Genomic DNA, 12,951 nt, shown 5'->3' with positions numbered 1-12,951 from the left:
GGCACCCGTTGTCTGTACAAACCAGGTGACAAGTCTAATTTGGAAGGTCACATTCGATGAAGAGGAACGGATTATGGTTAAGGCAATGGGAACATATCCGTCGTCATCTCTGAAACAGATATTCCATAAAAATCAACTAACTCCTGATGGTTGTCTGTAAATTTTTCGATGGGATGATTTCAATCTCACCACTTGTGACATCTTTAAACTGAGCAGCAAACCTTCTATCAATGCAATTATAACAGGAGACATACATTCCAAATACAGGCGCTGCTGGAATATTGCTCTAACTTTGTAAACATACATTAATCTAAAGGTACCTTAGCATGTGGATTTCTAAAACGTCTACAAAGGAACGGGAATCACCAAAAATACTGAACAATAGACAACTTGAACCAACCACTACCGACGCTTCTGAAGAAGACAAAAAATAGAAATACCAACAAGGACCAAGAACAAAGAACAACTGTTGTATACATGATCCAAATGAACTGAATTTGTATCTTCTTAACATGCATTGAGAGTTAAACCAGATAAACATGCGCACATTTCTAAATTCGTCTATCTATATCTATGTTAAAATTAAAACACGCCAGAAATTAAACATGCATAATACATAAACAAACAGGATAACAACATAAACATATCATATTAAGCATTTTTTTAAATTTGCATATCAATCAATTATGAATTTTATGTTACTTGCTCAAATAGGTCGCATTTAAGATAACATTTCACAAGCAATACATTACAAAATGCCATGGTTTTTTTTCTATGGTGTTTTCACATTTTTTTATATTTATATATCAATTACTGAGCATACCAATATCTACGTCCGACCAATAAGTGCACTATTTGTATACTAGGGAGTTTTTCCGCGGACTTTCAGTCGTAGTTGCATCAGTACTTTACATAATATGAGTTTAAACTACTTAAAAAAACGCTAAAGGTTAACACTAACTTGGAGATAATAGCATCTTTCTCCTTACTTCATTACAACTCACCAGCCTAAAATATCTCCATTTTTAACAGGAATCCAATCTGCGCTATTTGCAATAGGTCTTGTCACTGTAGAGTCTAATTCTGCATCTGATTTATTTAAAATAATTTCCTTCTTGACATGTTTGAATAATGTACATAGTATTACATAAGCTTTTTATTTCAAAATATAGAAAATAATTGGAAATGTGTCAAAAGACAACAACTCGACCAAAAAGTGGGGGAAAAACAGCTGAAGGTCACTAATGGGTTCTTCCACACAGCGAGAAAAACCCGCACACGGAGACGAACTTCAGCTGACATTTAAACATACCTCTCGTTTTATATTTATATAAAGATCTATGTATTTACATGTATGTATGTATGTATGTATGTATGTATGTATGTATGTATGTATGTATGTATGTATGTATGTATGTATGTATGTATGTATGTATGTATGTATAAAATTGAGAATGGAAATGGGGAATGTGCCAAAGAGAAAACAACCCGACCATAGAAAAAAAACAACAACAGCAGAATGTCACCAACAGGTCTTCAATGTAGCGAGAAATTCCCGCAACCGGAGGCGTCCTTCAGCTGGCCCCTAAACAAATATATACTAGTTCAGTGATAATGAACGCCATACTAATTTCCAAATTGTACACAAGAAACTAAAATTAAAATAATACAAGACTAACAAAGGCCAGAGGCTCCTATATGTATGTATAAGCATGTACAAAATAAGGAATGTACTTCAACAAATGTTTATGCATGTATGTATAATAAAAAGGTTAACTTTCAGATTTACCATCAACATCAATAACTTTATTTGTAGTCTTTTTTAGTTGCAACCCCGATTTGTTTTCTCTCAATCGATCTAAAGCTTTTGAACACCGGTATACTGTTGTTGCTTTTATTAAGAACTATTTGTATGTTTGTTTGAATTTTCAATTCAATTGTGTTATCGTCTTTGGTGTATGTTAACACATTTTTGCCTATTTTGTCCAAATTATTTTCAAACAAACGTATTATGTCTGATCTAATTTTGTCAATATAACAGAACTTTAAACTACTGAAAATGTTGTCTCCGCCTTAAGATTATGGTTTGTGTTTACATAGAACTTAAATGTCCAATGATATACATGTTCTACATGTATATAGACTCGAATCAAGCGTTGGATGAACAAAAGTGTGCTTCCAAAAACACAATTCACCGAATTACAATCTAATGCATTCTGGGTAAAATTTCCAATAGCGTACACCAAAATGGTGTGATTGGTTTAAAACGTGATAAACAATAGAAATTCCACCAATGACATAACGTTATTTTCATTTTGGTGCACGAACAATGAGATTACCAATAGTCCTCTAGATTCTTAAAAGGCGAATTAAAAAATGATAACAACGAAAATTAGTAGGTATCGTGTGTTTTTGTAGATACACATTATTTTTATTAATAAACATGATATTTAGTTTTCTAAAAACGGAAATCCTTCTTAATGAAGTTCCTAAACAGTTACAAAGTTCGTAGAGAAAATTCAGCACCACTTGTGTGATGTTTTTATTTCCATTTTATTTTTTCTCTGAATGACGTTATCATTCTGTTTTTAAAAATGTCTATCAATTATTAGTTTTGTCATTCAAATAGTTTAAAAAAAAAGAGTGGCGAAAAATGCCAGAGGAACAGTCAAACTCATAAATCGGAAATAATACAACGCCATGGCTTAGAATAAAAATGAAAACACAATTAATAGTAAACAAGAAACAACATAGAAAACTAAAGACTGAGCAAAACAACCCCTCCACCCAAAAAAAAATATTTTGGGGTGATATATATCTTACTTGCAACATTAACAATATTTTCGCCAACTAACGAATACGATGGGCTTGTTTCTGGTCTCCATACTTGAAGTCGAAGTTGTCCTGAGTTCGATTTCACATAAAAGTTCCATTCCTTCACAAATCCACAACAGTTTATTCTGAACTCATTATCATTCGATATTGCAAGAATACTCAAACCTGAAAATAAGGTACATATAATTACCAAACTCCGGATATTGATCGTTTCTGTTCCGAAACCATAGACATGTGTCTATACTTTTGTGTGTTAGCTTTGGGAAAACGGAAGTATTTATCCTTCCATAGGCGACAATACTAACATTTTCTAATAGTACTACTCTTTATAATAACAACATGGACAAAACTGCTATGTGTGGTATTATAACTTTATTATTCTGTTTAATAAATTGAAGTCGAATAGTATTATGACCAACTTCCAACGAGCTTTTGTATGCCCACCGTCATTTTACATCAAATTTAAGAAAAAGTTTCTTCAAATGATTCTAAAAAAAATATTTCCATGGATTTCAAAATTTATATTGTAAATATACACACTGCAGCTATACATGAATAAATATTAAAAAAGAATATATTCCATACATCCAATCACAGCGCTCCTAAGTTGACTTCATTTACCTACACAAAAGGCCAACCTGAAGTTTAAAAAATGTAAAACTACTGTGTTCCCCGTAGTGCAAACAATGTGATATTATTAATAACATGTCACTGACTTTTCGTTGGTTGTGTTCTTCGAAAGTAAGGAATATTGTTGTGTGAATAATCAAATCGTTTCATTCATATTACACTATTCGATTTTGATTTAATAAAATTAATGTTTAATGTGCATTACCAAAATTTATTTCTTTTTATATTTTCTCATCGTTAACGAATGGTCATTTAGCGTACTTTTTTATAACTCATTGGTATGTGTATGTTGTTTCAATCGTTAAAGAGTAGGAAAAGATACCATAGGGGCTTTTATAAAACAATTGTCAAGCAAAACGTAAAACAACATGATCAAAAGAAAAACTACATAAAGACAAGCAGAAGTCGACTTAAGGTAGTATCGTGGTAAACCGCCATCTTGGATTGTACAATCACAGTAAAAAATCGGTTTAGTTATTTTCTCAAATCTGCAAAGTTGGGGACAGATTTGCAATGTATTGGTCAAAGTTTGTGTCTTTAGAATCTTTTTTTCAAATAAGCAATTTAAAGGAAGATATTGCCTTGATTAAAAGGTATACACTGGACTGATACCGATTTTTTTTAAATTTTTACTTGTAGCAAGAAAGCAAGTTTTTCTTTTTATTTTCTTGAAACATAATATAAAACCTTCTCACAATTTATTTAAAAATTCTATCTCATAGATTATCAATTATGCACACAAATGTGTTTTTTCATGAACAATCTAACCACATTTGGGTAATTTTCAACGACTTATAGCGTGGAAAAAAGCACGGTGACCCATACGTTTTATTTCATTTTTGAAAAAGCATAATAAAATCGTTTTATATCTTATATAAGAAAATTCTATCTCAAGAAATATATATTACATTATTATCACAAAATGAAAACTTAAGCATGATCAACAATAACCGTAACTAAATGACAGGAGCTCCACTAGTACAATGTTGATCTTACACATAGCAAATCATCATTCGGTCACCGGTGGCATTTTTCGGCGAAAAAATCGAGGGGGTGGGGTGGGGGGGAATGGCGAATTATTTAAACTGCGACAGGTGGAAATTGACTAGTTTGTCAGTTTTCTTGTCTACCAAAGAAAATAATATATCCTTTACCTATGTCTGTGTCAACTCTCCTATCTTGGTCTCTTGGTCTGTTTTCACCAATCACTTTGTTGTTTACACATTGTCCTAAAATAGTTATTATAATAATAAGAAAAATAATTTAACTTAGCAATAATGATGATAATTAGAAATATATAACAACATAAATATAATGATAATATAATAATACAATGTAGTAAAATAATAAAAATAATAATAATAATAATAATAATAATAATAATAATAATAATAATAATAATAATAATAATAATAATAATAAAAATAAAGGCAATTTTTCATAACAGTACCACAACCACGGTAGGTAAAGTGTCCGCCTAAGTTTGTGCATCTTAGTGAGACCTGGCCTTCCCGAGTAAATATGAACCAAATTGTAAACAGACCTTTTTTTCTGGTTAGACACAACATAGATTTTTGAACTTAATATACAATCATGGTAAGTTATTATTTGCGATAAAAAGATATGTTATTATCATCACTACATTATTTTGTGTGGAAAAAGTGTAATTTAGCCTTACAATGTTTTTATTCACACATACAGAATAAAAACATTTTCATACATTTTGTAAGTATACAATGCAAACGTAAAAAAGATGCATACATGGACTCTTGATATCTTTATATAAACAGACACTTTACAAAAACTCGTGTTTTTGCATTGAGATGGATATTTGAGAATAAGTTCATTTTTGTATGTCCGGTTTTTTTTTCGAGAATAATCCGGGTTGTTTAGAGTGTGGTCCAAGTTTTATCGAGTAAATAAACAATATTTATTTGTCCAAAACAATGATAATTGTCAGTGCTTTTACGTTCAAAAAGTATGAAAACGTGCAAAAAGAGTACATATCTAAGTACGAAACCAACGCTGTTCCATAACGATGCATTAACTAACACGTACATTCCATAAAAAACATCGTTCGTATGTACATATTGATGCGTAAATGTATGTTTGGATAGATCAAACATGTCTTCGCCCAAGTAAAGGCTTTCACAATGCACGTCCACTGTATTCAACCCATAAAGATTAACGTATGTTTGGATCAATCCAACATGTCAAAACCGATGTAAACAAGTTGAAACGATACAACATTCATGTTGCATCCAAGCATATGTTCCCTGGGGTATCATAAGCTTTGTATTTAATGCATTCATACTAATATCATTAAGAAAATAACATAATAGTTTATGATATTTTCTGAATATGCCATTGATTTATGAATTATTTCAAAACTATGGGTTGGGGTATATAAAGTTCGTTGTCGTGTTATGTTGTTGATTCACGTCACAGGTTAGGGGAGGGGTTGACGCCCCCTCCCCCTAAATGTCTAACCACGCTACATTCTGTATGTGCCTTTCCCCACTCATGAGCCTGTAATTCAGTGGCTGTTGTATGTAGCTGTGTACCATAATTGTTTCTCGTTTATTGTTTTGTACATAAATCAGGTCGTTGGTTTTTTCATTTGAATTGTTTTGCATAAGTCATGTCGGGGCTTTTAATAGTTTTCTACCCTGTATGGCTTCTTTTAAATCAAGAGTGTACTTTAATAAATATTTGAAGAGCTAAATGACAAAAAAAGGACCTTGAAGAATAGTTAAGAAATGAAATGTCGAGATTGCATGGGGAGTTTAAATAAAATCTTTGTTTCTTAAAAAATTGTAATGTTATCTGGAAGGCAATCGACAACATCATTTCAAGTTCAAATTTATTGTTAATTTAGTTATTATAACGCCTTGACTATACTATTTACTATTCTGTTCGATTCACAGGCGTTTTGATCATGGAACCTCACCCTTTTTTTCATTTGTTTTGTTTCATTTCTTTTTTTACTTCTTGTAAATTGTTTTTAATGTGTAATTAGTTATTAAAGGTACCAGGCTTATAATTCTATACATCAGACGCGCGTTTCATCTACATAAGACTCATCAGTGTCGCTCAGATCAAAAAAGTTATAAAGCCAAACAAGTACAAAAAGAACATTGAGGACCAAAAATTCAACTTTTTCTCCCTTTTTTTAACGTGTTCTTGCCCTTATCCACATGATTTTACAATATCGGTAGACTACATATGACGCACCTCTAGATCTACTCTTATTTCGAAGCGACCTCTAGATATTGACTTACCTGACGTGGTACTAATTAAACAGAACAACAGAATCAAAAACAAAACTTTAGAATATATATCCATCAAATTTGAAAATTCCACACACTATCGTCTTCAATAATACTCAACGAAATTAAAATGAAAACAAAATATTAAGTCGGAAATTTCACCATGATTATTTCCGTTAATGTAGAATGTGTGCTTAAGTTCGGTTATTCATAACAAATATTGTATAGGTTATGAAAGTTTAAAAAGAAAAAAAAATCATATAAATAAAATTTTAAATAGGAATATATATTAAACGTAGTACAAAGATTTGATTATATACTAGTTAATAAAGACGAAATAATATTTGAAAGACTTCTTCGATGCGATATATTGTTCGACTGGGTAAGTCTTTGTGCTGATGTTTAAAAAGACCGTTTCACTTTGTGATTTTATAAACGGAGGGGAGACATGATCGATTTCTACGTATGTCGTAATGCGGACAAGCGCGATAGATTTTCAGTAGTTCAAACAAAAAGAAATTATAGATGTACATTGTATATGATTGTAAATTTCCTTTTAAACAAAATATACCCTTTACATTATGAAATCAATGTACACAATTTGAGAAAGCAGTTTTTATTTTAATTTTGATGAATAGAGTTAAGAATTTGTGGATGAAAATAGCTTATAAAATTAATTCATGCACTGCCAGTTAGAAATTTATAAAAAAAACTATAATTGGTTGAGATATTTAAAAATTGTTTATTTTTCTTTTAAATCACCGAACTAAAATGTGTTTGATCTATTGAAAATAAAAAATAAATGACGTCATGTTCTCAAGTAAAACATTGATGGTCCTTTGAGGGATAATCTAAAAAAAATTCATCTGCAGTAATACCACGATATGCTGACTAATTTTGTAAAGCTATACATGATTGATGTACACCCCTTGTAAATATACCAAGTTCGATAGAGTTCAGGCATGTACATGTAGGAATCTCAATGTCGGTCCGTTAGTCCGTCCGTCACTTTTTTTTTTCAAATAATAAAGAGATAACATCTGTTTTTTATATTATTTGAATTCACTAGAAAATTTCGAGTTTTTTTATCGTTTTCACTTTACCATTCCAGAATTATGTGGTACTTCATTGTTTGAAAGATACACTATTTTGTAGTTAATGTACTGTTTTGAACCATTGAACACATTTGCCAGTTGAAATTTGATTATCGCCTTTTTCATTTCATTCCAGAGTAATGGTACATGATTGCAAGAAAAAAATCTAATTTTGGCGTTTGTGGGGTAAAATCGAGAACCCTTTTTTTTAAATTTATGAACATTCTTATGGAGTATTTTCAACCACTAAACAAAATGATGATCTGTATTGTTGCGGTTGGGGTATACATTTGTAGGTGATCACTATATCTCTTCTATAGTTTGCATACAGACTTTGGAAATTAGCGTTTATTGACGTTTAAGCACATTTATCCGGGGTTTTCCTTATTTGGTTGGTTTAACATAACAGGGACACATAAAATAGTTCATACTATCTATTAACGAATCACAATATCTTATAATTTACTGTAAGTCTTTTGATGGGTTTTTTTAATACATATTCTTTTATATGAAAATAAGAAGATGTGCTTTGATTACCACTAGAGACAAAATGACATACAAATGTAGAAATTAACAACTATAGGTCACTGTACGACATTCAACGATGACCAAAAAAAAAACATACCGCATGCAGTAAGTTATAAGAGGCCCCGAAATGACACATGTAAAACAATTTAAACGAAAAAAATATGGCCTTATTTATGAACGAAATAATAAAAACACGTATATGCTATATATATATATTCAGCAACGAACTACAACCACTAAATGTCAGCCAGGCTACCGACTTGTGACAAGTGGTGAAGTTAAACTAGTTTGCTTGTGACAAACCCTTTCCCTAAACTTGAACAGTGGCGTAACAGTGCAATATAAGAATATGAACTTATGAAGCTTGCAAGATCCCTTTCTTATCTTGTTATAATTAAAAGCAGAAAACAGAATATATGGAAAACTTTATGGTATATACGAAGTTAAACAATTTTAAGAAATCTATGTTGATCAGGTGTAGTTTTACTAGCTAGCCTCGTTTAGTAGTAAACAACCGTTGCGTATTGTTATGAAAGTTGGGTCACAGATGAATTAGAAATTCATGTCCAAATTTCACACCGACCATGCCTTATCATTCTATATTTCTATTTATAGAAATAAGAAATATGTATCATGTATAAATATACAGCATATTTTCTAGTGGTCACTCTTTACTGGTGATAAACAAGAATTCCCCAAAATGAAATTGCTGATAGTTTTTGCAGTAGTAGTAGGCAAGTATTAAATTAGTTTTCAATTGCTTTCCATAGAAAACAAACACGTATGGTATTAAATCTCTTCAACTTTGTACTTTATTTGGCCTTTTTAACTTTTTTGGATTCGAGCGTCACTGATGAGTCTTTTGTAGACGAAACGCGCGTCTGGCGTATATACAAAATTTAGTCCTGGTATCTATGATGAGTTTATTCGTACAGAAGCATTTTCTTAAAATAGATAGTACCAGGGAAGCTCAGACAGGATAAACACATGGAAAGAAAAAATATATGCGAATGAGAGAATAAAAATCAAACGTGTTCCGGTCCTTAACGGAACAAGCCCATTTACGTCCAAGGATTGTTGTGTGCATGCGATAAATTTAATTAAAATGGAAATATATAATATTAAATTGTCCGCATAGTGGTGTGTCAATATTGTTTTCTCCTTGTTGCTTTGTTATTACATCCAAAAAAATCAATATTGTTATATTGCTAATCGATATTATCTGGAACTAATAGATAGAATATTTTCGTCCCAGATATCTTCCTTCTTGCTTTTTGTCAGTATAGATGTATTAAACTTCAAGAAACGGAACCACAAGCAAATTGCATCTTTATTTATGCTTCCTTTCAACTGTCATTTCATTATAGGATTTGAAAAATATTTTACTAGTGTTTTTTGATGGACAAATTGACCGATTACTTCACAACTTAAAAAAAAACTATGACTGGCTAAGTTTATATTTAAATAACAACTAGAAAAAACTATTTAATCTGTATAATTTTATTTCTTACTTTCATAAACATTTCAACTTTCTTAAAACCAAAGGAATTTATTCCTATATATCGCCCATAAAATTGACAATGTTTAAATATAAAATTATGTACAGTGGAGATCACTTCTAACCTCTCATTAGAACTGTCAGGAGAAATGTCATAGAACTGTTCTAACCTGTCATAGAACAGTTCTACCTAGAACAGTTCTACCCTAGAACTGTTCTAAGTAGAACTGTCAGAATCAGTTCTAGGTAGTAATGAAAGTAGTTTCGGCAACATGTTCTATAGAAGTGCAAACAATAAAATTCTGCCTCACTTATCACATTCGAGTATAAGAACAATGGGGGATCCAGAAATTTTATAAAGTGGGGTGTGCACTGACTGCCCTAAGAGGGGGCCACTCCAGGCATGCTTCAGTGATTCCCTTTATAATCAACCAAATGATTCCTACTAAAAGGGGGTGTTACACACCCACTTCCTCACCTGGATTCGACTATGAAGTAGATATACAAATATAATAAGAATTATTACTCATTGTTACATAATATTTTGTAGCTGTTGCTGTTGCTGAGCCATGTAAACAATCATCTGACTGCATGTTTGAGAACTGTGATACAAACGTTTCCCACATCGCTTGTCATAACCACGTGTGTACATGTGACGCAAACGGCCAGTCTGGAAACAGTAAGTTTTGAATTCGTTTTTTTAGACAGGAATTCATTTTTTTTTTAAATTAGGCCGTTAGTTTATCGTTTGAATTGTTTTACATTGCCATTTTGGGGCCTTTTACAGCTGACTATGCCGTATGAACTTTGCTCATGGTCTATAGTTGTTAATTTCTGTGTCATTTGGTCTCTTGTGTCTCATCGACATTCATACCACATCTTCTTTTTTTTTTAATTAAAACGTATCGAAATGTCTTGATATTATTAGTACATCTCTTTAATTAAAAAAAAATCTATCAGATAAGATTCTAATTCGATGTAAACAGTATCTAATAGTATTTGAAAAATTATATGGTTTTTAACAAATCAAAAGAAAATAAACCATTTCCGTGTTTGTCAAATAAGCTTCATTGTATCTGCTTAAATGATGGTCAATCATGTTAAGCTTGAATTTTGTGTATCACCCAAACTTAAATTATATTCAACTTGATAGAACTTTTCTCAAAAAGTACAGCTTGGTCTAAGGAAGTTTAGAAATGTAATGGTTAAGGTCAATGAAATACAAAATCTATATTAAATTAACTAGGCGTCTCTACTTTTCATGATTGTTCCTCATGATTATTGGTTGCCTAACGTCCAGTAGCAAATATTTCATGCATGTTCAGGACTATGTTCGTCATGTGTAGATATAAAGTATACTTATGAAAAGAAATTTCCAAGGGTTGACTGTTGAATGAAAATGTTGTCATCCGTTACCGTCCACCGTCCGACAGTGAAAAAGTTCATGGCTTTTGTGGATGTATAAATACATAGACACGTCCGGTAGGAATGGGGACGTTACATTCGCTACACCATAAAGGGTACATTTTATGTAAGTGCCACCCTCTAATTGCGTTTCTAAAAACGTTACTATAACTCTTTGATAGATCAGTAGATTACATATTGGTTGAGTTTTGAAGGAATTTGTTCTGTCCTTAATCGATATATTTTTACCCGCGGTTTCTTATTGTACAACACAGTGCCAATTTCCTACCAATTATCATGACGGACCGGTCTTGCACTTAATTTCTATTGTCACTAACGTAAAATAGCCACAAATAAATCAATCAGTCATACAAGCATGGAATTAGGTCCTTCACAACTCAGTTACAGATATTTTGTAGAATAATTATATTGTTATTCGGCCGTCCAATTACTATCAACTTGTATATTGCATATTGTATATAATTCAAATATATAAAAAAAAACTTAAATTTCCTAGTTGATAAGTAGTTACAGGTTTAATGAAAGGCCCTTTAATTTTATCGTTAAACAAGTGACTTAACCTAAATGCATCGTTTAGTATTATTGTTTTAACATGTATCAGTGCCTCTATCTTTAAACAAATAACTTAACCTAACCACATCGTTTTGTTTTTCTCTTTTAAGCATGTTCCAGTGCCTCAGATTGTTCCACAAGAGTTAAATGTAGGGACCGTCACCAGGCTCACTGTGTAGATGGAAATTGCAAATGTTTATTTGGTCTTGGCAAATAAATATCTAATATTCTACGTATCGTTTTGCTACATCCCCCCATGTTACCATACTTCGTTTGGTGTCAATAACATACATATAAATATATACCAATTAATATTTACTAGAAGCAACAGACTGGAATAGAACTGAAGGGTCACCGAACTTTGTGACCGGATGGTCGTTTATTATCACAGAACTGAGGTATCTCTTTATGACTGATTGGTAAAGAAAGATAACTATATTTAAAAAAAAATAATGTTATTTTCATCATACGTTCATGGTACATGTCTTGTTGGCAAATAAAAAGTCAAATAAAAAAAAAAATACCAAACTTCGAGAAAATTAATTCTCTAACAGTCTTAATCAAATGTCAAAATCTAAAGCTCAAACACATCAAACGAATGGACAGCAACTGTCATATTTCTGACTTGGTTCAGACATTTTCTATGGAGAAAATAATGGATTAAACCTGGTTTTATAGGTAGATTAAATTCTCACTTGTGTGGCAAACAAATACAATTCCATTATATTGTCTGACAACGATATGTGAACAAACCAATATAATAAGACAAGAATACAAAAATTTAACCATCGCACAATAACATAATGACGGGACGTATAAGTACAGAGCCACGTCAAATGGACACATAGTAGTCCTATTTCTATTATAATTCTCATATTATTAAAGTCAGAGTTTATGACCCATGTAATGAATTAGATAGTTATTGCACGTGACGAAAATTATGTTTCACCAAAAGAGATAAGGCACTGACGAAAAGACGTGATTATAATTTAATCTGTTATGTTAAGGCTGATAAATAATGTTATACTTATTAGTAGTTTAAAGTCGAGTCAGCCTTTTCCTGCAATTTTTTATAATATAATATATATCTCGAAAAAGAGTGTCATAACCTTTCAATACT

General features: G+C 31.5%; 1 protein-coding gene and 1 long non-coding RNA gene across 5 annotated transcripts in view; one reads left to right on the top strand and one right to left on the bottom strand.

Annotated features, from left to right (window-relative positions):
* Positions 1-7,144, bottom strand: part of LOC139498713 (cadherin EGF LAG seven-pass G-type receptor 2-like) — a 31,380-nt gene extending 24,236 nt beyond the window's left edge. For 3 of the 4 annotated variants that reach the window (XR_011657995.1, XR_011657994.1, XM_071287241.1), the window contains exons 1-4: positions 6,747-6,967; positions 4,620-4,694; positions 2,824-3,000; positions 1,005-1,089 (exon numbers count right to left, since the gene is read on the bottom strand). Coding sequence is in view for 2 of the 4 variants with exons in the window: in XM_071287241.1 (XP_071143342.1) it covers positions 1,005-1,089; positions 2,824-3,000; positions 4,620-4,694; positions 6,747-6,810 (401 nt within the window). In the remaining 2 variants the exon portion in view is untranslated. Of the gene's footprint in view, positions 1-1,004; positions 1,090-2,823; positions 3,001-4,619; positions 4,695-6,746 lie in introns of all 4 variants that reach the window. The other variant, XM_071287240.1, reaches the window with a different exon arrangement.
* Positions 7,145-8,977: 1,833 nt separating this feature from the next.
* On the top strand, positions 8,978-12,063 carry LOC139497179 (uncharacterized). Its single transcript, XR_011657707.1, has 3 exons — positions 8,978-9,090; positions 10,405-10,533; positions 11,942-12,063. It is a non-coding gene; the product is annotated as an uncharacterized lncRNA (long non-coding RNA).
* The last annotated feature ends 888 nt before the right edge of the window (positions 12,064-12,951 follow it).

The sequence above is a fragment of the Mytilus edulis genome, chromosome 12 (assembly GCF_963676685.1).
Source record: "Mytilus edulis chromosome 12, xbMytEdul2.2, whole genome shotgun sequence".
Taxonomy (NCBI): domain Eukaryota; kingdom Metazoa; phylum Mollusca; class Bivalvia; order Mytilida; family Mytilidae; genus Mytilus; species Mytilus edulis.
The sequence above is the reverse complement of the archived record's forward strand: the minus strand, read 5'-3'. Positions and strand labels throughout refer to the sequence as shown.